Source organism: Budorcas taxicolor, chromosome 4 (genome assembly GCF_023091745.1).
Source record: "Budorcas taxicolor isolate Tak-1 chromosome 4, Takin1.1, whole genome shotgun sequence".
NCBI classification, from domain to species: Eukaryota; Metazoa; Chordata; class Mammalia; order Artiodactyla; family Bovidae; genus Budorcas; species Budorcas taxicolor.
Genome location: NC_068913.1, coordinates 112721276 through 112745095, shown reverse-complemented (window position 1 = coordinate 112745095; position 23820 = coordinate 112721276). Strand labels below are relative to the sequence as shown.

The 23820-nt window shown below is 42.7% G+C and overlaps 1 protein-coding gene across 1 annotated transcript in view; it reads right to left on the bottom strand.

The window, feature by feature from the left end:
* The window catches only part of CNTNAP2 (contactin associated protein 2), a 1656810-nt gene that overhangs the window by 206527 nt on the left and 1426463 nt on the right, over positions 1-23820 (bottom strand). Inside the window, exon 18 of the mRNA XM_052638430.1 lies at positions 18792-19028. Coding sequence (XP_052494390.1) covers positions 18792-19028 — 237 coding nt within the window. The remainder of the gene's footprint in view (positions 1-18791; positions 19029-23820) is intronic.

The following is a 23820-nucleotide window of genomic DNA, read 5'->3' as shown; positions in this document are numbered from 1 at the left end:
CCCGTGTGTTGCGTGCACACTGGCGCTGTGTTCTGGGTCGTTAGATCGGCTCCGCACGTGGGAAGTCAGACACTTTACATCCTCAAACTCCACCCCTCCACCTGTGGCAATCCATCCTCCGTAAATAATGTAAATACTGAGATGCCTTTTACAAACACGCTTACCATAGTATTACTTAACAATAAAAAACTGGGCACAATTTCAAGAGCAAAAATAGAAGTTGCCATTTTTTTCTCCTGAGATACTTAGGCTAAATAAATTTTTGCAAATCCACTGGACGGAATGCTAAGCAGTCTTTTTAAACGATGGGTATGAAGACCAAGTGGTTTCAAGGAAAAACGCTTACACTGCCTATGCTAATAGCATGCTTATAATGATACATAGTGCATTATAATAATATAAATTGCTTATAGGAGCTTGGAATACATTTTCCTACAGTACAATGTTCTAACATGGATCAATAACTAGAGATTATTTATTTGACAATGTAACTAAGTTACAGCAATTATGCAATTAGCCTGCATCCTGGATCGCAGTCGCAAGGAAGCTGCCAGGAAGAGGAAGGACAAGTTTCCCCTGTCTTTGTCTGGCGGGCTGGCCTCGGGCAAGACCTTGAAAGGAGAGCTTGTCTGACAGCCTTCTTGTGCCTACCCTGCTCTTTCCTCCTCTCGCTAAACAATTCTGGCCTCACAGAAGTCATCTTAGCCACCTGACAGAGCTTGTCTGCCATCTTCCTCACCCAATAAATTACACCTGGCTCTAAAGAACCAAATCCACATTATATGCCAAACAGTAACAGCCTCACCGTTCTCCAGACACACTCCTGCTACCTCGAGTGATGCTCTGATGAGTGGAGCATCAGGCCACAGGAAAGGAAGTGAGTGAGATCCCAGGGAATCATTTAGGGGGGAGAACGGCTACTCTCCAAGTATATTCCTTAAACTGTTCCTACTCTTCCACAATTTCTTCCTTTTAAACTTCAGTTCAGTTCAGTTCAGTCGCTCAGTCGTGTCTGACTCTTTGTGACCCCATGACTTGCAGCACGCCAGGCCTCCCTGTCCATCACCAACTCCCAGAGCTCACTCAGACTCATGTCCATCGAGTCAGTGATGCCATCCAGCCATCTCATCCTCGGTCGTCCCCTTCTCCTCCTGCCCCCAATCCCTCCCAGCATCAGAGTCTTTTCCAATGAGTCAACTCTTCTCATGAGGTGGCCAAAGTACTGGAGTTTCAGCTTTAGCATCATTCCTTCCAAAGAAATCCCAGGGCTGATCTCCTTCAGAATGGACTGGTTGGATCTCCTTGCAGTCCAAGGGACTCTCAAGAGTCTTCTCCAGCAGTAGAGTTCAAAAGCATCAATTCTTCGGCACTCAGCCTTCTTCAAACTTACAGATGCTCTAAAAGTTTATTAAAAAAAAATACCGAATATCCCAGCAACATAATGGTGGTGAGTAACTTTAATAGTGTGTGTGTGTGTGTACAAGTAATGTGTGTGTATGTGTGTATATGTGTGTGTATATATGTGTGTATGTGTGTGAATGTGTGTATGCATGAGTAACATGTGTGTATGTGTGTGTATATATGTGTGTATGTGTGTGTGACTGTGTCTGTATGAGTAACGTGTGTTTGTGTGTGTATATATGTGTGTGTGTGTGTATGTGTGTGTATATATGTGTGTATGTGTGTGACTGTGTGTGTATGTATGAGTAACATGTGTGTGTTTCTGTATGTGTGTGTTGCTGGGGTGGGGTGAGGTCAGCAATAGGAAGGGGAGACCTGGGTGGGGGCGGATGATTACTAACAGGTTCGTGTCCGTGTTTCTAAAAGAGGATGCCGACTGCTATGGTCTGCATGTTTGTGCTCCCCCCAAATTCACATGTTGGAATCCTCAGGCCCAAAATGATGGTTTTAGAAAGTGGGGCCTTTGGGAGGTAATTGGGTCGAGAGGGTGGAGCCCTCATGAATGACATTAGTGCCCTTATAAGACAGACCTCTCTGCCATGTGAGGATACAAAGAGAAGTGCGTGACCAAGAAGCAAACACTCAGCAGACAACACTGGCCCCTGACCTTGGACTTCTGGTCTCCAGATGGTAGAAATAATCTCTGTTGTTTATGAGCAGCCTCGTCTATAGCGCTCTGCGATAGCAGCCAGATCAGACAAAGACACGTACTCTGGATTCTATCTACTGTGCTAGCCAGCCATGTCCTGGCTTGTGAGTTCCTTACTCTTGTCCAGAGGATAAATATTTCATCTGTGTCATAATTTCCACATTATCCTCTGACCAGAGGAAGCAGAGCTCCTGTCGTGAGCAGAGGGTTACTGTGTAGTCATGATGAAGATGCGTGGGCTGTACCGAGGCTGAGAGCTCCCAGCTGTAGACTGAATTCCTCTCTGTGACCTCTGAGCAAGGATGTGAGTGGACAGTGTGGCTGATCAAGTACGTCTGCCCTCCTAGCTCCTTATAAAATTGGATGTAGAGCTTTACTTCGGTAATTTCTCTGTTTTTTTCTTTTTTTTTTAAATTTCAGAATTTTAGTCATCAGAAGCACATTGCTTACAGCACTGTTTGCAGACTAGAACAGAGATATTGCAATGCTTCAGCAGCCATCAATCCGTAATTCAAAGCATGAATTTCATCAATAGGAAAACTCACAGAGCATGGCCTGTATTTACCCTGCAAATCACCTTCTTTGTTATAAAGCAATCTAGAGTGGTCTCTCATGTTAGAAGAATTTATTTGGTCAGACTCCCAATGTCCCCAGTTTCATCCCTCACCTTATACATTTGGAGAGAAAGGTCTGATCCATTATAAACACAAAATTGTGGACAAGCTGTGTGGGTGCATGGTGCCCTAAAAAATACAAAGAAATGTCTTGTTATCTGAGGTTCACAGTTAGAAATCCATAGGTCCAGTTCAAACGTGCCTCTGTTTTTCTGTGTGTGTGTGTGTGTGTGTGTGTGTGTGTGTGTGTGTGTGTGTTTCCTTCATCAGCCACACAGAGAGAACCTCAGGAAGGCAGGCAGAGAAAGAAGGGAAAATTATTCAGAACCTTTGGGACTTAGGCCTACTCTTAGTTCTCAGAGTGGTGAGATAAAAAGAGGACAAATTGGGCAGGATGTATTACCTGCTCTCCACGGCACTCACTACCTGGCCATTATACACAGGACTATTGCCTAGAGAAGGACGCCTTGGAGACGTGCTGAGGTTCTCAAGGGCAGTGTGGACATGGCTGAGTAGACCTGCTTGCAGGGGAGCTGAAACACGAGTAATCTGCAAGCAACACCCTCAGGACAACTTTTTTTAGACTGGCTCCTTTCAGATTCATGAAAGAAAAAAAGTGCAGAGAGTTTCAGCTGGAACCGTGAAGTTAATATGTGGGAAAGAAAAAGGGCATCATTTTTGTGACCATCACATTATTTAGAGTTCTGATTATTTCAAGGCTTCAGGTTATTTCAACCTTTAGGTTAGATGTTTTCACTTGTCCTTCTCGAGTTGGGAGGTTTGAAGGTATGTGTACATTCTTGAGTTCTTAAAGGCACACGGATTTGAAGCCAGAGCTGGATATCCACTCTCTTTTCGTGAATTTTCTCTCTGTCTTTGATAGAGATGGTGGTGTAGGGTAAGGGAAGCCTTTGTAGCTGTTGGAAATGTCTAGATATGGAATGAGCCCCTTCCTGTGGTGTGGTGTGGATCCCAGTCACTGGGTGTGTTATAAAGGGATCACTGAGCTGGTGTATATCATGGAGAAAACACCAGGCTTGGGGCTGGGGTTGTTCAAAAGCCCTGTGACTTTGGATAACAGACTGAATCTCTTAGAAGCGTCAGTTTCTTCAAATAGGAGAGCTCATGTCGACAGCTCAAAATTACTGTGATGATTAAATAAAGTAAGATATGTGAACGTACTTAGTTCAGTGCCTGGCCTAAAAGGAAGAGTTCAACAAAATGTCAGTTGAATATGAATAAATGTAATATTCCTTTCAACCCTGAGATACTTTGATTTTGTGACAAAAAGAACTTCACAAACTTAACAATTTAAGAGAAGTTGAAGAAGTGTTGAAATAAATCACCCAATGACATTTAAATGTTACAGTAAAAGCTGAAAGTCTGAATAATGATAAATTCATTATGATAATAGAAATAAAACTTTTTGCACTCATCCTTTATATTTCTAAAGGGGTTATAAAGTGCTGTAATAACCACACGTGGCTTCTGATTCAGTACGAGACTAAAAAGTCACACAAAATAATAATTTTGCTTATTTAATAGGAGAGGGGGGCCTATAAACTTTGAAATTTATAACTTGGTTTCCTGTTGTAATTTGATTTTCATGACTTAATTTATATTCTAAACCAAATTTATAAGATTCCATTATAGGAGACACTTATTAAGGAATTATAAAAAGCCAGGCTAGAGTAGATCTATTTAAAAGGGATTTAATTTCAATTACTCTAATAGTAAAGTTTAGAAAGCATTTCACTGGCAACCTTGATAATCTCTGTTAACTTCTTAGAAAGAAGTGACTGGTAATGGTCTTGTGCAAATATTTGAATTACATTTGGCTTAAGCATGAGAAATACCTGGGCTTATTAATCCGAGTTGAAGCTGTAATCCTTAATAAGGGGGGCAGTGTGTGTGTGTGTGCGCGTGTGTGTGTGTGTGTGTGTGTGTGTGCTAAATTGCTTCAGTCATGTTCGACTCCACTCTGTCCATGGGATTTCCCAGGCAGGAATACTGGAGTGGGTTGCCAGTGGGTTGCCATGCCATCCTCCAGGGCATAGTCCTGACCCAGGGATTGAACCCCTGTCTCCTGTGGCCCCTCTACAGCAGGCAGATTCTTTACTGCTGAGCCACCGGGAAAGCCCAATAAGGGGGCAGAGAGACTTTTAATCATTCGGGGTAAGGGAAAAATTTTAGATAAGGCTTCTTAGGTCTAGGAGTTCCTTTTTATTTTTTTTGGTAACTCTATATTCAAGCAACCAGTATTATCTTCTAAAGACCTCAATAAATCATAACCCCAAGAAGCTGCTTTAGAATCCATTCTTACTTAATCTCAAGTGTATCTGCTGCTTTAACGGTGCTCCAGGTTAAACAATTCATCATAATTCCATGACGCAGACAGAGATGCAATTAGGGTCATGGCAAGCAAGTGTTGCACTGACTCTGAATGCCATTTTGCAGGCCATGGAGCAGGACTGCTCTGAGGTCTAATGTCTTGTGGGATGCTGTAATCTTTGAGCTCCAGAGAAAGCCTGTCACTGCCCCATAGATGTGGGTGAGCAGTAATGTAAGCAGGAAGGATATTCAGCTTTCTGCTGCCAGTTAGGGCAACACTACCCATGTGGACAGAAAATTTCTGAGCAGGTTTCCTGGTGGCTCTTGAAAGGCAACGTACGACACTTTGCAGTCCTCTCTCTAAAGAGACCCTCAACTGCAGGACCTCTGACTTACTGATTAATATCCTTTATAATAATTTGCATTTTCATAACATTAATGCTTTCAAAATACTTTCACCTACATCAGTTCATTTGATCCTCACAGTCCTGTGAATAATACGTTTTATATAATTAATGCAATTTATAAAGAAATTGCAAGTCAAGAGAGGCACATGACTGTTCAATTTTTTTTTCAATAATGTTGAAATTGGAATTCAAGGTATTCTTGCTCCATTGTTCTAAATAGTATTAACTTTCTTCAACTGAGAAAACTTTAAAATGTACAAATTCCTTCTTTTAAAAAATGATATTAGTTTACAATGATGTTGGGTGCATTGCTGTTCATAAGGAAAGGATTGAAAGGAATAGAAGATATTAAAGAATATTTTGGTGCCTGCAGAGAGAATGATTCATGTAGGAGTTTAAATTGGGGAACCTTCTTTAAGCTATACTTGACCCAACAGTTCTGAGAGTAACACAGGAAGTAGAATTGTTCCCTGGAACGGTAAATTTGTAGACATCTAAACAAAGGTCCATCTAGTCAAGGCTATGGTTTTTCCAGTGGTCATGTATGGATGTGAGAGTTGGACTATAAAGAAAGCTGAGTGCCAAAGAATTGATGCTTTTGAACCGTGGTGCTGGAGAAGACTCTTGCGAGTCCCTTGGACTGCAAGGAGATCCAACCAGTCCATCCTAAAGGATACCAGTCCTGGGTGTTCATTGGAAGGACTGATGCTGAGGCTGAAACTCCAATACTTTGGCCACCTCATGTGAAGAGTTGACTCATTGGAAAAGACTCTGATGCTGGGAGGGATTGGGGGCAGGAGGAGAAGGGGATGACCCAGGATGAGACAGCTGGATGGCATCACTGACTCGATGGACGTGAATCTGAGTGAACTTCGGGAGTTGGTGTTGGACAGGGAGGCCTGGCGTGCTGTGATTCATGGGGTCACAAAGAGTGAGACACGACTGAGCGACTGAACTGAACTGAAAGGAAGCAAATTCAGGTCAGTTAAGTCTGAACTTTGGGATAGAATATTAAAATAAAATTCGGTCATGTTAAAGTTAATAAGGAGTTCTTAGAAGACCTCTTTTAACGAAAAAAGCAGGGATAAGCTGCTATTTACATGTCTATTTGTTGATCTACCTTTGAACTGGTACCTTTAAAGGGGTATCTTTAAAGTATACATATAAAGAGAGAGTGTACCATTCAGTTCAGTTCAGTTGCTCAGTTGTGTCTGACTCTTTGCGACCCCATGAATCACAGCACGCCAGGCCTCCCTTGTCCATCACCAACTCCTGGAGTTCACTCAACATTAAGCACATATAAAGTCTTAGGAAGCAGGGCTGAGGGAAAAATCTGGGAGGATGAAAATAAAATTTTGTAAAATTGAAAAAAAATCCCCTATTCGTCTTTAATACTTTATAGAGCAGTTTTAGAGTCACAGCAAAATTGAGAGAAAGATACAGAGGTTTCCACATGCTCTCTGTCCTCAGACACGCACAGCCTTCGCCCCGTCCCAGGTTAGTACAGTTGCTGTAGTCACATTGTTGATCTGTCAAGGATGCTGACTCATCATAGGCACCCCAAATCCATGGTTTACATTGTGGCTTACTCTTGGCATTGTGTATTCTCTGGGTTTGGGTAAATGTACAATGATGCCCGGTGGTGGTTTAGCTGCTAAGTTGCGTCACATGCTTGCCACTTCATGGGTTTCTCAGGCAAGAACACTGGAGTGGGTTGCCATGCCCTCCTACAGGGATCTTCCTGACCCAGGGATCAAACCTGTGTCTCCTGGGTCTCCTGCATTGGCAAGTGTATTCTTTACCACTGAACTACCTAAGAAGCCCCAAATAATGATATGTGCCCATCATAATGGGGCTTCTCTGGTGGCTTAGTGGTAAAGAATCCATCTGCAATATAGGAGACACAGGTTCGATCCCTGGGTCAGGAAGATACCCTGGAGAAGCGAATGGCAACCGACTTCAGTGTTCTTGCCTGGAGAATCCCATGGACAGAGGAGCCTGGTGGGCTACAGTCCATGGGGTCACAAAGAGTCAGACATGACTCAAGTGACTGAGCATGCACCCGTCATAATAGTATCTGCCTTAGAGAGTAGTTTCACTGCCCTAAAGACCCTCTGTGCTTTGCCTTGTCATTGCTCCTTCCTACTTCCAACCACAGGAAACCACTGATGGTTTTACTGTCTATAATTTTGCCTTTTCCAAAATGTTATCTATTTGGAATTATCCAGGTTCATACTGACTTTTTTCACTTAGTAATACACATTGATGTTTCCACCATGTCTTTTCATGGTTTGCCAACTCATTTCTTTTTAAATCTGCATAGTATTCCATTGCCTGGATGTACAACAGTTCATTCATTCACTCCTGAAGGACATCATGGTTGTTCCCAAGTTTTGGCAATTATGAGTAGTGCTGCTATATATATCTGTGTACAGGTTTTTTGTGTGGACATAAGCTCTCAACTCTTTGGGGTAAATAGCAAGGAGCATGATTGCTGGAATGTATGGTGAGAACATGTTCAGTTTGTAGGAAATCGCCCAGCTGTCTTTCAGAGTGGCTGTACCATTTTGCATTCCTACCAGCCATGAATGAGAGTTTCTGTTGCTCCACATTCTTGTCAGCATTTTGGGTTGTCAGTATTCCAGATTTTGGCCATTCTAATAGACGTGTAGTGGTATCTCACTGTTGTTTCAATTTGGATTTCCCTGATGACATATAATGTGGATCATTTTTTCATGTGCTTATTTGCCGTTTGTATAACTTCTTTGGTGTGATCTTTGGCCCATTTAAAAATTGCCCTAGTTTTTTCATGTTAGAAACTAAACAGAGCAAAACTTCATAAAATATCATTGGTTAATAGGAAACAAGCTGAAAAACTGCTAACTGATCTAAATACAAAAACATTTTGTTCACTGTTAATTTTCCAAAGCAATCTATTTTTGCAATATTAAAAGCAAATAACTATTTTAAAAATGCCAATTATATCATTTAAACTTCTAATTTATTTTTCAAGAATAAATCCTTTTTTTTTTTTAAATTATGAGTTTAAAAAATTTTGTCTTTAGGTTTCAGTAATGTATCTTTAAGTGTTTTTTCTTTTTGTTATACTTGAGGTTCACAAGGCTTCTTGAATTTTTAAGCTTGAGATTCATTCATGACAAATTTTTTTTAAGAGCCCTCTCCTCTAATCAAACGCCTGTTCCCGGAATTCAATGCGGCCCAGCATGGTCTGCGCTGCTAACCTTGGGTGGGACATTAAGAGCAGCTCTGCCATTAACACAATGGGCTGGTTCCATGTCCAGGGATCACTCTGCACTTTTGTCTCGCTTTCCCATTGTACTGCAGTTGGGTCCACAGCTTCCACTTCATTCCAGACCTCATCTCATTTATCTCGGTCTCCTCACTGTCAATCCACTGCTTCCCACATAGTAGGCTTACAGTAAATGTCTGTATTTCACTATACTTGTGCCTGGTGTATATAAGGAAATTAAATTGTTAGTAATGATCAAACTGGAGAAGGAAATGGCAACCCACTCCAGTACTCTTACCTGGAGAATCCCATGGACGGAGGAGCCTGGTAGGCTGCAGTCCATGGGTTAACTAGAGTCAGATACGACTGAGCGACTTCACTTTTGCTTTTCACTTTCAGGCATTGGGGAAGGAAATGGCAACTCACTGCAGTGTTCTTGCCTGGAGAGTCCCAGGGACAGAGGAGCCTGGTGGGCTGCCGTCTATGGGGTCGCAGAGAGTCAGACACGACTGAAGAGACTTAGCAGCAGCAGCAGCAGCACTCATCAAACCACTTGATCTTACTTCATTCATCCAGAACATAGATATGTTAAATTTTTACTGCCAATGATTCAATTTTGCTGAGAATCTTTACCTTACAGAACTTGAATAGTTTAGAAGCCACCTTATATTTCATGAACTCATCACTTAGAAGCCTACCTAGAGGATTATTGTCAGGCTGGATTAAACACTACACAATACCTGTATCATATGCCCAGACCTCATGAGAACTTGGAGATCATCTATTTAAGATGCCAAGCTTAGGGATGCTCAGAGAGAGTAGTTGACCCTAATCATTTCTGTTTCCTTAGGGTTTGGTCCCAACTGGGGCAAAACAAGCAAAATATCCATTTATCTAAACCATCCACTATTACAGTCACTTGCAATTGATGGAGGTAAAAGTATGTGAATGAGTTCAGAGCCAGGGTGATCTATCAGATGGCAGATTAAACACAGCTCAAGACCCCTCAGGTCTGATCATTTAAGAAAGTGAATTTCCTCTGGCCAAGGGATGCCTCGGATGAGCCCTGCTAAGGCCAGAGCTGCCTGCTGGCAGTGATGACCGTGAAAGAAGGTTGCAGAGAGGAGGCACTGCACACCAGAGGCAGGACTTTACGTCCTGCAGATGCAACGGAATACTTGAGGTCAGTTGGAATGTTGGCATGGACATGCTCGTAAGGGGAGCAAAAAATGTGAATAATTTAAAAGCAAACCCTCCAGAAAATTTATGACACTGATAATTTTTAGGTTCATGAAAGAAAAGAAATGGGTAGAGTTTTAGCTGAAATCATGGCTAATTTGTAGGAAATGATAGAGTATTATTTTTATAAACTTCATATTACTGAATTCTCATTATTGCTGAAGAATGAGGAATAAAAACATTCAACAACACACACAGGAAAATGAAAACTGTTTATCCAAAAAGGTCTAAAACTCGGTGGGTAATAGCTGCTAAGTCGCTTCAGTCATGTCCGACTCTGTGCGATCCCACAGACGGCAGCCCACCAGGCACTCCCGTCCCTGGGATTCTCCAGGCAAGGACACTGGAGTGGGTTGCCATTTCCTTCTCCAATGCATGAAAGGGAAAAGTGTAAGTGAAGTTGCTCAGTCATATCTGACTTTTTGCAACCCCATGGACTGCAGCCCACCGTCTGCACGGACGGCTCCTCCGTCCGTGGGATTTTCCAGGCAAGAGTACTGGAGTGGGTGGCCATTGCCGTCTCCAGGTGGGTAACAGAATGGGCACAAACTTAAAGTTATTTATTGTTTATGTGAGGCAAAGTCCAAAACTCTGTCCTTTATTACATTTGCTGTTTTACAAAGGACTTGTTTTTACCACTGAATTTTAAAAACTCTTTCTGCAGAAAAGTTAATAGGTCAGGTTTTCCTTTGTATCTGGGACCCCCAAAGAAAAGCTCAGGTCAGGCAGAACGCTATTTACCACCATAAAATTTGATAATGAAGTCACCTAAACTTGAAGGCCATCTCTGCAGCTCTGACCTTTTAGAATCAAGTCAAAAGCATTTCCTTTTATCCGTAAGTATTTACAGGCTTTTGTCCACAAGAATTTTCTTAACTTTTCTTTTTTCTTTTTAAAACCAGATGATTGTATGTTTTTATGATATTTTTAAGGTCTGAAGATTTTAAAAAACATATTAATAGAGGAGAGTTTTCCCTTCTTGAATAATATTCTAAGGGGAAGAGGAAGAGGAAAAAGAATTCTTGTTCCTATAGGCATGAGTCCAAATCTATAAAATCTCCTGTTCCAACTGGCAATGAAAAAGAAGCCCATGAAAGACATCTCTTCCTGCTGGTGTCAACTCTTCTCCAAGCTGGGAGCAAGAGTGGGGAGGTCAGTCAGAAACAATGGTCGGCGCTCCCATTGGTGTGTGAGTGCTTAGCCTTGTCTGACTCTTTGAGACCCCATGGACGGTAGCCTGCCAGGCTCCTCTGTCCATGGGATTCTCCCACCAAGAATACTGGAGTAGGTTGCCATTTCCTCCTCCTGGGATTGTTGTCATTAACTAGTTTCATATAAGGGTGCAATCCTAAGATGTGTTTCTCTTTTCTCTCTCCCCTAATTGTTTTATAATATTTTGAAATGAACCTTCCCTGAAAGGCTTCAAACCCCACTCTACAAGGGCAGCCTATAGACTTCCTCTGCTCCCTGAGCGGTGCCTGGAGCCACCGAGAAGCAGAGTTTGGAAATATTCAAAGTGCATTGGGCAAAGCCACCTCCTCCTGCTTACCACGAAACACTCCTTTAGGAGGCAAGAGGGACGATCTTCGTCCCTTACAGGTTGAACTTGGACTTGAGTCTTGGACTTGGACTGGTGGGTACAATTTAATTTCCTTGAACTTGGACTTGAGTCCTCTCAGCAAAATGGAGTCCTGAACTCTTTCAGTGCTTTCTTGTCTCCTGATGGGTTTTGATTTAGGAAGGGACCCAGCCATCGCTAAGGTCACCTAAGTTGGCTCTTAATGGGGACGGGCACCTTATACGAGGAACTGCACTCGTGGGCGTGACCCCTGGGATGCAGAGACTGGGGTGTCCATTCCCATCTCTGCATATTCCTCAGTCCATCAGGGTTTAGGGTCCAGAGGTGATACTTTCAGCTTTAGAAAAATATGACTATGACCACAATTTAGTAGAGAGCACACTTTATGATACTGCCATTCATTCTCCGGTAGCTGATGAGACCGAGGATGAGATGGTTGGATGACATCACTGACTCAATGGACATGGGTTTGGGTGGACTCTGGGAGTTGGTGATGCACAGGGAGGCCTGGCGTGCTGCAGTCCATGGCGTCTCAAAGAGTCGGACAAGACTGAGTGGCTGAACTGAATTGAACTGAATCCAGCACTCAGAGGTAACTGAAATGATGCCACTTAGGCATCTGATATTTAAAGCTTTTAGGGACAGATGAAAAGATGACGTGATTTAAAGTTAAAAACAAAAACACAAACACAAAAAGAAAGTGCAGAGAATGGAAAGAGACACCTGCTGTCTGACTGGCGTGTACCAGGTTCTCAGTCTGGAAATTTGTTCACATGATCCCATGTGAGCCTCACGGTGGAATTAAGAATAGATGTTTTATATTGCTGAAGATGAGGCCAAGTGGAGTTAAACATTTGCTCAAGGTCATGGAACCTGCAAGTGAGGATGCTAGATTCAAACTCACATCTAACTCCCTCATCCATTTTCTACGTGGGGACTTGAGTCAGCCATAAACAGTCTCCTCTGTATCAATTAGTCGATGTCAGGACACTCATAGGGCGAGCAGGAGGCCGAGCTGGACCACAGGGAAGGGGGTGTGCGTTCGTATGACTGTAAATGACGGCGACACTGTATCTGCTGACCCTCCTGCTTCACTCATAGTCTCTGCAGTCCTGTTACCTCGGTCCTTCTAAGTTTGGACTGTATCTGAGTGACAAACAAATGGATGTTTGAGAAGAAAAGACAACTTCCTAAACTCAGACACTGTTTTCCGAGGATTTAAAGATACGCACGCACTGGAAAAGACCCTGATGCTGGGAAAGATTGAGGAGAAAAGGACAAGAGGGCGGCAGAGGGTGAGATGGTTAGATAGCGTCCCCAGCTCAATGGACATGAACTTGAGCAAACTCCAGGAGATGGTGGAGGACAAGGAAGCCTGACATGCTGCAGGCCATGGGGTCGCAAAGAGTCGGACACGACTTAGCGACTGAACAACAGCAATGAAGCTTCAGTTGCTGTCCTGGTTTGGCAGAGGAACATGAACAGTTTTACAGGACAAAAAATGCAGAGAAGTGAATTAGGAGCTATTTTTGTGCCTCTTGATGATAAGTTCTTGCTAAACTTGGCCCAGTGAAGAGGTCCTAATGAAGAGCTCTTTCTGGCAGCCTGGATGATGGCTAATTCTCATTTCCTGCTTTTGTGTACGCTGGATTGTCCAGGTTCTGTAGATGTAAACCACCGAGATGTTTTGAAAATTTCAGTACAGTCAGACTCAACTGTATGTTCAAAGTGCCTAGACACATTAGGTGTTCACTGAGTGTTTGTTAAAGAAATAAACCAATAAGTGATTACAGCTTACACCTAAATGTGTGGGTGGGGGGTGGGGGGTGAGGGGAGGGAGAAAGAGAGAGAGAGAGAGGTTATGTTCAGATCTTGTGTTCTGTTTCTTCTTATGATAAAATTTGCATCCAAGAATGTGCTGGGTTTTTTTGTTTGTTTTAACTGAATCACAATAACTACAAAGCTTTAAGGCCAGGAGTTCTCTTTTCAGTTTTACATGAAGCTACATGAAGGATCAGGCCTCCCAGGTGGCTCAGTGCTAAAGAATCCGCCTGCATTCACGGGTTCGATTCCTGGGCTGGAAGATCCCCTGGAGAAGGAAATGGCAGCCCTCTCCAGTATTCTTGACTGGAGAATCCCATGGACAGAGGAGCCTCACAGCTACAGTCCACGGGGTCACAGAGTCGGACAAGATTGAGCGACTAAACAAACGTGAAGGACCATGCCCTGGTGAGAAGCAGTAACACACAGCGATGGTGAAGAACAGGGGCTTTGAGTCAAACTGCCTGCATATAAATCGCAGCCCTGCTACTCACTGGTATGTGAACCTCAGGCAAGTGACTAATACCCTCTTGTGCCTAAATTTCCTTCTCTGTAAAATGGGGAGAATAATGATAGTACCAACATGGGGCTGTCATGAGTATTAGGTGATGCTAACATAATTAAACACCTTGGCACACTGCCTGGCGCATAGCAAGTCGTCAATAAATGTCAGCTGTTACCATGGTTAAATACAGGAACTAAGAAGCACTGAAGGTTTTCATATGCACTTCTGTTGATTTCCTATGACTGCCCTAACAATGGCTCACACCCTGGGTGGCCTGAAACAACAGAAATCTATTCTCTCACAGTTATAGTGGCTCAAAGTAAAAAGCAAGGTGTTATCAGGGCCACATGTCTTCTGAAGGTTCCAGGGGAGGGTCCTTCCTTGCTCTTTTGAGCTTCTGGGGGCCCCATGTGTTCCTGGCCCACCCTAGTCCAGGATGACCACACATTAATTACATCTGTAAAGAGCCTGTTTCCAAACAAGGTCACATTCTGAGGCTCCGGGTGGACATGCACTTGGCAGAGAGGGACACTATGCTAATCCGTGATTGTATTCAGCTACAAACATTTAATACAGAAATTGCTGTGGCTGCAAAAGGTCTGCTACTTTCCCTCTTGCTTGAAAACCCAGCGAAGACAAAGAAAGAGTTTGCTTCTAATCATGTTGTTCATTTCTGGTTAGAAATAAAATTGAGGTTGATAGTCATAAATGCGTTTTGAGGTTTGACTGTCCAAGAAGGCATAGGTCCGTTTAGAGAAGACAACCGGTGGCATGTCCAGGGGTCCCCAGTGGGGGTCCCCTCTAATGCTGGATATGACAGACCCACAGCCAAGCCTTCCATGTACACTGGGTTTGCCCTGCTCCCGGAGGCATCTACAGTCTCAGCCAATGGGCTGCCAAGGAATCATCCACGGGATGGCACTGTGTGAAGTGGTGGCTGTTGGCTGGGCATTCTAAGAAGAGGGGACATTGCACAGTTATCTGTAGAGACGAGGTGACTGGCTATGAGGCCTAGTTATAGAGTTTCTGGGAGGCCCTCATGCTCTCTGGGCTGCCCTTGTGGCTCAACGGGTCAAGAATCCGCCGGCAATGTACGACACTTGGGTTCGATCCCCCGGTTGGGAAGATGCCCTGGAGAAGGGAAAGGCTACCCACTAGTACTCTGGCCTGGAGAATTCCATGGACTGTATAGTCCAGGGGGTCGCAAAGAGTCGGCCACGACTGAGCGACTTTCACCTTCACTCATGTTCTCTCCAAAACCCGAACTTTTCCCCAGTCAGCTTTTCTATTTAATGACTCTTCCCTGGGAGAGCTGACACCTTAAGTGATGATCAAATCTTTAAAAATTCATTTGGAAAAAAAAAAAAGGGGGTCTAGGAGAAGTTTTTTGATAAGAGTTCAGAGAAGAGAGGAAGGAGTGTCTGCTATCTAAACTGTGCTGGTGGGGCTGCTGCTGCTGCTGAGTCGCTTCAGTCGTGTCCGGCTCTGTGCGACCCCATAGACGGCAGCCCACCAGGCTCCCCCGTCCCTGGGGTTCTCCAGGCAAGAACACTGGCGTGGGCTGCCATTTCCTTCTCCAATGCATGAAAGTGAAAAGTGAAAGGGAAGTTGCTCAGTCGTGTCCAACTCTTAGCGACCCCATGGACTGCAGCCTCCCAGGCTCTGTCCATGGGATTTTCCAGGCAAGAGGACTGGAGCGGGGTGCCATCGACAGTGACTGTCAAACCTGCAAAGCAAAGAGCATCATCAGGAGGGACCTGCTGGAAAGCCTGTACGCCCCCCTCACCTGGCTGAGTGTGATACACGTGTTTTTTATTTTGATACAACTTGGCCCCAACAGAGCACGCCTTCCTTCCGGGCCCATCTGAAAGGTGACTGCTTTGAAGGTTTGTGAAAAAACAGGCTCTGTTGAATGCGTGGAGAGAGGGATTTTTCAAAGGTCATTTAATTATGCGCAGTTTTCACCTGAGATGCTCCTCCATTCCAGACAGTGTGATTACATGGTATCATCATTTCTGGTTAATAACTAGATATTTTCTAAGCATAGGTAGTTGAGCCTTGAATGCATGGGCTAAGGGCTCTGCCTCTTAGTACTTAGTTCTTCCCCCAAAGAGGCAAAAGTGAGGAAAAAAAGAGGTAATTCATCATTGTATAAAGATTAGAAAATACAGCAAAAAGAGAAGAGAAAATAAATATTTGTGTTTTCACCCTCTCCCCAGAATAATGACAGTTAATATTTTGATGGGCTTTCCTGGAGGCTCAGCTGGTAAAGAATCTGTCTGCAATGCAGGAGACCCAGGTTTGATTCCTGGGTCAGTAAGATCTCCTGGAGAAGGAAATGGTAACCCGCTCCAGTATTTTTGCCTGAAGAATCCCACAGACAGAGGAGCCTGGTGAGTTACAGTCCATGGGATCGCCAAGAGTCGGACACGACTGAGTGACTAACGCAATATTTTGATATGTTCCCTTATAGTTGCTTTCCTTGTGTGTGTGTGTTAGACTTTGTATAGACATTTAATCATGTTGTGTGTGATGTGTTGAGACCCATTTCATTAACTCAGCAAAATACTGTGGACCTCTGTCCACATACCATAAGCACAGAGCTATTCTAGCCGAGGAAGTGAAGTGAAGTGAAAGTCGCTCAGTCGTGTCTGACTCTTTGTGACCCCATGGACTAGCCCATGGAATTCTCCAGGCCAGAATACTGGAGTGGGTAGCCTTTCCTTTCTCCAGGGCATCTTCCCAACCCAGGGATCGAACCAAGGTCTCCTGCATTGCAGGCAGATTCTTTACCAGCTGAGCCACAAGGGAAGCCCAAGAATACTGGAGTGGGTAGCCTATTCCTTCTCCAGGGAATCTTCCGGACCCAGGAATTGAACTGGAGTCTCCTGCATTGCAGGCAGATTCTTTACCAACTGAGCTATCAGGGAAGCCCGAGGAAGCCTGCCTGCAAAGGACTTTCACGAGCTCAGTCTTAGGCAGATGACTGTGGTTGCTCTCTCTGGAGGATGAGTCATGCGGCTGTAGACCCCTGGAGGGTGTGGTCACAGGAGCTGATGCTCTGGGAGGTGAGACCCAGACCAGAGGCACCACCCGGCTGCAGGCCTTGGCTGGAAGACCCCATCTGGGAACGAGCCTGCCTTTAGTGCAGGTGAAGCTTTTCTGATTCCTCTCAACCAGCACCACCTTCATCCTCTCCTGGTCAAGAGAATACTTGTCTTGACCCAGAAGGATGCCCACAAATACTTTCCAAATACAGTGTGCTGTTTTAAATCTTGTTTGGTAAAGCCATTAACTGAGTCAAATGTAAACTCACCCTGCTAAACAGGTATTACGAGAATATTTAGGGATCTTCTATGTAAACTCTTTGAAATAATGTCACTGGGAACTCACAGGCTTTCTTTGACTCTATGTCAAGCACTGGCAAGGCAGAAGGGTATATACTCTCGTCTTTCTGTTTGTGAATATTGCCTATTAACCCCCAGAGGTTGTGTGTGAGCTACTGTACTTAACCCAACTCTCCAAAAATAAGGGGCTCATGATTTTCTTTAAATTGGCACTTATGCAGTGGAATCTCTCAGAAGTTAGTGCTCACTTGATTGCATTCAGACACCACTTTGGCAAGGGAATGACTACATTAAATTAGCATCAGGCACAATGAATGGTAATTGCAAGACTGTCATTTCTACAAGTGCAAAATTAATGTGTTCTGCAAAGCCTTCCCATTGTGTGACACCGGAAAATCATGGAACCATATTGTTGCAAGTGGGAGAATGCTCTGTAACAGCAGTGCTAACGTGCTGTGGATTATTCAGCAATGGTGTTCCTTTCCACCGTGGTTGTTGTCTCACGCTCATCCTTCAAGCCCAGTCTGACCTAATTTACATGCTTACATGACAGCACCTCAGACAGTAGCCTGGATGTACAGAGAGTGTTAGGGAACAATTCCTCCTTGTGTGTGGCATCTTGTGTGAATAATACCAGCATAAACAACCCTCCATGTATTCATGAGAGTATGAAAAGGCTACTTATGTAAAGCTTCTTATAAAGAGATGCACCAGCCATTTACAGAAAACTTTACCTAAACGTTATACATTCATTTAGAAAGAGAAGAGTGAGGTACATGCATTTCAATTGTAGCTTGAGAAGAGGGTCACCTCTGCCTCTCCCCAGCCCTCTTGCTCACAAGTGGAAAAGAAGCCACAGGCCAGTTGTGTGAATTTCTTCTGGTTATGCAGGATCACTGGGTGTATCCTGAGTGACAACAGCCACATACACCAGGTTCTTGGAGTCGGCTGATTGGCTTTGCTGAACTTATTAGGGGTTACTCATTCAAGGCTGAAATAAGGCAGTAACATTGTTAGATGTTACTGCATTATTAGATGTAGTATCTCAGTATTCCTGCACTTTGTGGGGGCTGAGAATCTGCCACTGAGGTGTCCTATGGAAGAGAGATCAAAAATGATTGCGACAAGAATTGAACAGAGGGGCTTTCTTGTGAGTCCAGCTTGAATTCAGTTTCTTAGCAGTGGACATGAAGAGTGCTAGGCAGCACAGACTGAGTCACTGCACGGTGCACAGGTCCAAGCGAGTGAGAGGGTCAGGAGGCCCATCCCGGACCCCTTTCAATGGCTACTTACCTGTTTCCTCATTGTTAAGGCATGACATGGCTATTTGCTCTGTAATGTTCTAGTCACTTCAAAGTTTGCTTGAATTTAGGGGGAAACTCTGCACCACACTCCAAGCTTTTCTCTTCTTAATGAACAACAAAGATGAAGGATTGTTTTAGGGGACTTCCTACTTACGATGGGGGAAGAATTCCAAACACGTTACCCTTGGGGTGAAGTACCCTTATGCCAGCTGAAAAGCAATTCAACAGATGATCTGGGCTTCAAAGATATCTAAACGTGGCTCTGGAAACTGGTTCTGACCTACCTTTGTTGCAAAATGTTCCATCATAGGCTGTGTTGGAGCAATCGCAGGAATAGCCATGGTACTTCTCTATGCACTTGCCTCCATTCTCACAGTTGGCTCCGTAGCTGGTGCAGTGCCCTGAGCACCCGGATTTGAAACCAGATGTGACCTTGGCTCTCTCTTCCAAGTCCAGAGTCACTCCATTCATCCTTAGGGAGCGGATACAGCCCAGGAAGCCCTGCTGGCCTCCAGCACCACCTGGGAAGACAGAAGGCATGGAGCTCAGACAGAATCACCTCTGCCACGGCTTCTATTTCATTCCTCATGCCTCAGACCACTGTGGTTGGAGACGAGACTGCCAAGCGCTGCAGGCACTCTCACCGTCAATAGAAGAGCTTGCAACTTTTCCCCCTAAGGCTATAACGCCTACTTTTAAAAAAGAGGCTGTCTTGGGAGAAGCAATAAATTCGCTACAGAACTAAAATGCTTGGAGACACACACAAATTTTATAAGCTGTTTTGGAAGTCTAATCTGGTTTCCTTAGGAGAGAAGTTTATAGGAATCTCTAAGTTCTTTGGTTTTTAATCTCACAGTGTTACATTCCACAGCATTATCTACTGGAAGAGATATAAAAAGGCAGAGGGACATGAATATATTAGCATAGTTAACAAGTCCATTAGTCAGAAGAAGTACATCCGTTTGGAATGTGGTTGTAAGTCCTGGTTCTTCTTGTCTGAAGAAAAGCTTTGCTTTGAAATTCATGTTAAGGATTCCCAGAGCTTCTTGTCTGGGGTTGTTGGAAATTGGAATTGACGATTTCATACAGAAGTCAGCTATACCACATTTATTACCAGGTCAGTTTAGATTTTATTGCCTTTGTTTAACTGCCATTTCAAGACACGTAACACAAAAAGCAAATTCACTGTGATTTTCTGAGTAAGTTATGGAGTTAGAGGTTTATGAGCATGAAAATATTAAAATATTCTTAACAAATTTCATAGCAGAATTCATTGGAGAATTGTTAATATATCACAAGTGGATTGTGTCTATAATAACCTTTGCTATGATTTTTAAGCAGCTGGTACAAAAAGAAAGGAACTCAAATTTATAAATGTGCCTGGGTTTTAGACTAACAGCTCTTCTGGAAATTAAATACAATGATAAGAGTTAAACTTATTAAAAGAAATCTGATGGGGATTTAGAAAAAAAAAGATATGGCTAATAAAGTGAAAGCTACTCCTTTATTGAGGGTAATGTAGTAGGTATTCTACTAGGCACCTTATGTATGATATTCACCTGATTCTTACAACAACTGGGAAAGGTAGGCATTGTTAGTTAGCTCAGTCGCTCAGTCGTGTCCAATTCTTTGTGACCCTATGAACTGCAGCATGCCAGGCCTCCCTGTCCATCACCAACTACCGGAGTCTACCCAAACCCATGTCCATTGAGTCGGTGATGCCATCCAACCATCTCATCCTCTGTCGTCCCCTTCTCCTCCTGCCCTCAATCTTTCCCAGCATCAGAGTCTTTTCCAATGAGTCAGCTCTTCGCATCAGGGGGCCAGAGGACTGGAGTTTCAGCTTCAACATCAGTCTTTCCAGTGAACATCCAGAACTGATCTCCTTTAGGATGGACTAGTTGGATCTCCTTGCAGTCCAAGAGACTCTCAAGAGTCTTCTTCAACATCACAGTCCAAAAGCATCAATTCTTTGGTGCTCAGCTTTTTTCACAGTCCAACTCTCACATCCATACATTGTTATCTTGCCCTAATTATTTGGATAACAAAACTGAGGTTTAGAGACATGAAGTCCTGTACTTAAGGGCTCATAACTGCCATGCCAGGGCACTGTCAGCTCTGCCTTATTCTTGAGCTGTGGTCTTAGACTCTGTTCTGTGATGATCGACTAATACAGAAGAACTTCAGGGTCTGGGGGCCACAGACATACATGTTTCTCAGGTGTAGATTTGGATGTCTTTAAAGACAGCATGGTCAATAGGATTGGCAGACTTTGAGTAAGGTTGCACACTGGAGATGGATTCTGATCACTTATTCCAGTATCTTGAGAAAAAGTGTGCAATTACATGACTCAACAGACAGGGCTTGTGGACCAGAGGCTTTCGTTGCAGAGATGGATTAGCCTTTGTTTATGCCTGCGTATCCTCAGCCATGAAACAGCAAATGACTTGCACTACTATCTTTGTAAACCCAAGCCTTGCGGTTCTCTCATTGGGTAGTATTGAGATTTGAGTGATGATTCTCCAGGGATTATTCCTTTTAATAAAATATTTAAATAGAAGAGGATTAATTGAAGGGAGTCCAATGCCCATTTCGATCAAAGCTGTGGGAGAGTAGATGGCAAAAGAAGTTACTAAAAACGACCACTTTGAAGGATTTCCCACTTTGCAATCTGCTCATCCGCTCCTCTGCATACTTCTGGGCTACGGGGAATTTCGGCCTTTGCTATGATCTGGAAGGATTTCAATCCCTGAGTCACCATTTGTGTGCTAAAAATTCCATTTGGCATCTATCGTTTTATCAGCTATGGCTTTTATTCTTGCAATAAGGGTTTTTCGAAAGGGCCTTTTGTTCAATAAATGCCTCATCATTTAAATTTCCATCACTACTCAATTAAAATAATTGTATCCTGCCAAAATATGCTGAAAATTTTAAATCTATGTTTTTAGATGTCTGCCTCTCCTTCCCCTGGTTACAAATATAATAGTTTTTCATTGTGGAAACCATAAACACACTGATAAGCAAAATGAAAAAGAGAATCTGTAATGCTAGTCAGATGGAATTACCTTCATTCTTAGCAAATAGCTTTTCTCTCTTTTATCTATGAACATACCTATGTGTAAAAAATAAAACAAAGGAAAAAGCGGCGTATGCACATTGCTTTGAAATTTGCTTTTCTCATTTAACATATCATAAAACACTTCCCCAGCAATAAATATTCCAAGAGAACATCTTGTTTAACATCTGCACAGCAGCCCATCCTGCAAAACACTATAAGTTATTTTGTCATTCCCTTACCTTTGGGCTTTAAGCAGCTTATTCCAATTTCCACCATACATGATACTGTAATAAACAGCCTTGTAACAACCTTTACATGCTGTCCAGTTTTTCCTTAGAATTAATTCTCAGACATGTAATTGCTGGATACAAGGGAATATACATTTTAAAGTCATTTACAATATATTTCCCTCTTAGAAGACTATCAATTTGTATTATGTTTCACCAGTAGGGTAGCAGACTCCTATCTTCTCCACAACAATTCTAATACTAGGCAGAATCTTTTCGAATTTATAGGCTGGAGGGCAGGGAAAGAGATCATTCTTTTAAGTTGCATGCTTCAATACTGCGAGTTGAATAAGTTTTTTTTCTCATTCCTATTTTTTTGGTTTCTTCATGATCTTTGTTTTTTGGGGGGAAATGGAGAAGGGAATAGCAACCCACTCCAATATTCTTGCCTGGAGAATCCTATGGACAGGGGAGCCTGGTGGGCTACCGTCCACGGGGTCACAAAGAATCAGACATGACTGAGTGACTAACGCTACAGTACAGGAGAAGATACATTTCTTATTGATTGATAACAATATTTGGGGCTTTAATTTTTTGTTATAAATTTGGCAACTACATCCTTTCAGTTTGCACCTATTAACTTGTACATAATGTTTCTTTTTCCCTATGAAAGGTTTTGATGTTTATGTAGTCACATCTATCTATTTTATTTTTATGATTTCTACCTTTGATATTAGGCTTATAATAACTTTTTCTAATCCAAAATAATATAATTTTTCAACTATATTTTCTTCTAGAACTTTTATGATTTTACTTCTTTTAACATTTCATTCTTGGGATATATACATTCATACTTGGGATATATATTAATTTTGAAGTAATTCATATTTAAGGGTATCAGCAATGGTTGAGAGTTTGAAGAGACTTATTAAAAGATGCTAAATGACAATCTGATAAAAATGGAGATTTAGTAAGTTTCAGTTGTCAGAGAAAGTATGTATAGATTAAGTCATAGTTTAATTGTATCAAAATAAATATTTAGATATATGTGCATATGCTTCATTCTGTATGTAAACAAACTTCATTCAGTGAGAGGATTTAGCCTCTTTGGTTCATTCTGGACCTGTTCTTTCTAAGTTTTTACTTACACCCGCCAGTCTTTCTTCCTGCCTTTGTGTTTGTATGTCTCTCTCCCTATTGGCCGCTGACTGTTTTCGGTCGGCTCTGTGGCTCCAATCAAATCGCAGCATCCCTCTCTCAGCATCAGTCTTTCCTCTCCATAAAGGAGGCTGCACTGGATGTCTCTGGTCCTTCCAGCTATGAATTACTCTGGTCCATGACGTACAATCTCTCCCTGTAGGATTGTGCGTCTCCCTCTCTACATTTCAGCAAATTACTCTCAATTTCTCCTAAATTCCTTTTTGCTTCCTTTTCCCTCTTTTCACTGCTGCCTGACCTTCCCCTCCTTCTTTCCTTAATTGACCATAACATACGGCTATGGTCTAATTTGTATTTGTTGAATTTATTAAATAAAGTTTTATATTATTTTCTTAATTTATAAAGAAGGCAAGTGAAATGCCATTTCCCTCTCTATAAAGGAAAACCAAATAACTTACATTTTTTTTTTAGATGGTCCCTGATTTATGAAATGGGTCAGTGAGCTGGAAAGTACTTTTACTGACCTAGTCACTATGAAGAAAAATCTTTTGTCCTGAAAACGGTCATGAAATATTATGCAAAGGATGCTAACGCCCTAGAACCAGTGATAATTATTTGAGTTCAAGTTGTGTGCTCTATAGAAGTCTGTCTTGGTGACAAATGTCATAATTTTAAATTGTAGGTCTGCAAGCAAAAATGCTACTTAACCTTCGTTAATTAGAAAATCAACACATTGTCATTGAAGAGAGCCCCCTGCCATGCGAGGGCCTCACGCACATTAGTCAGACCTCTGATAATTACCCAAGGGGAGACGTGGGTTTAATTTGTAAATCATTTTCCATGTGAAATGCTATTCAAGTATTGCAATTA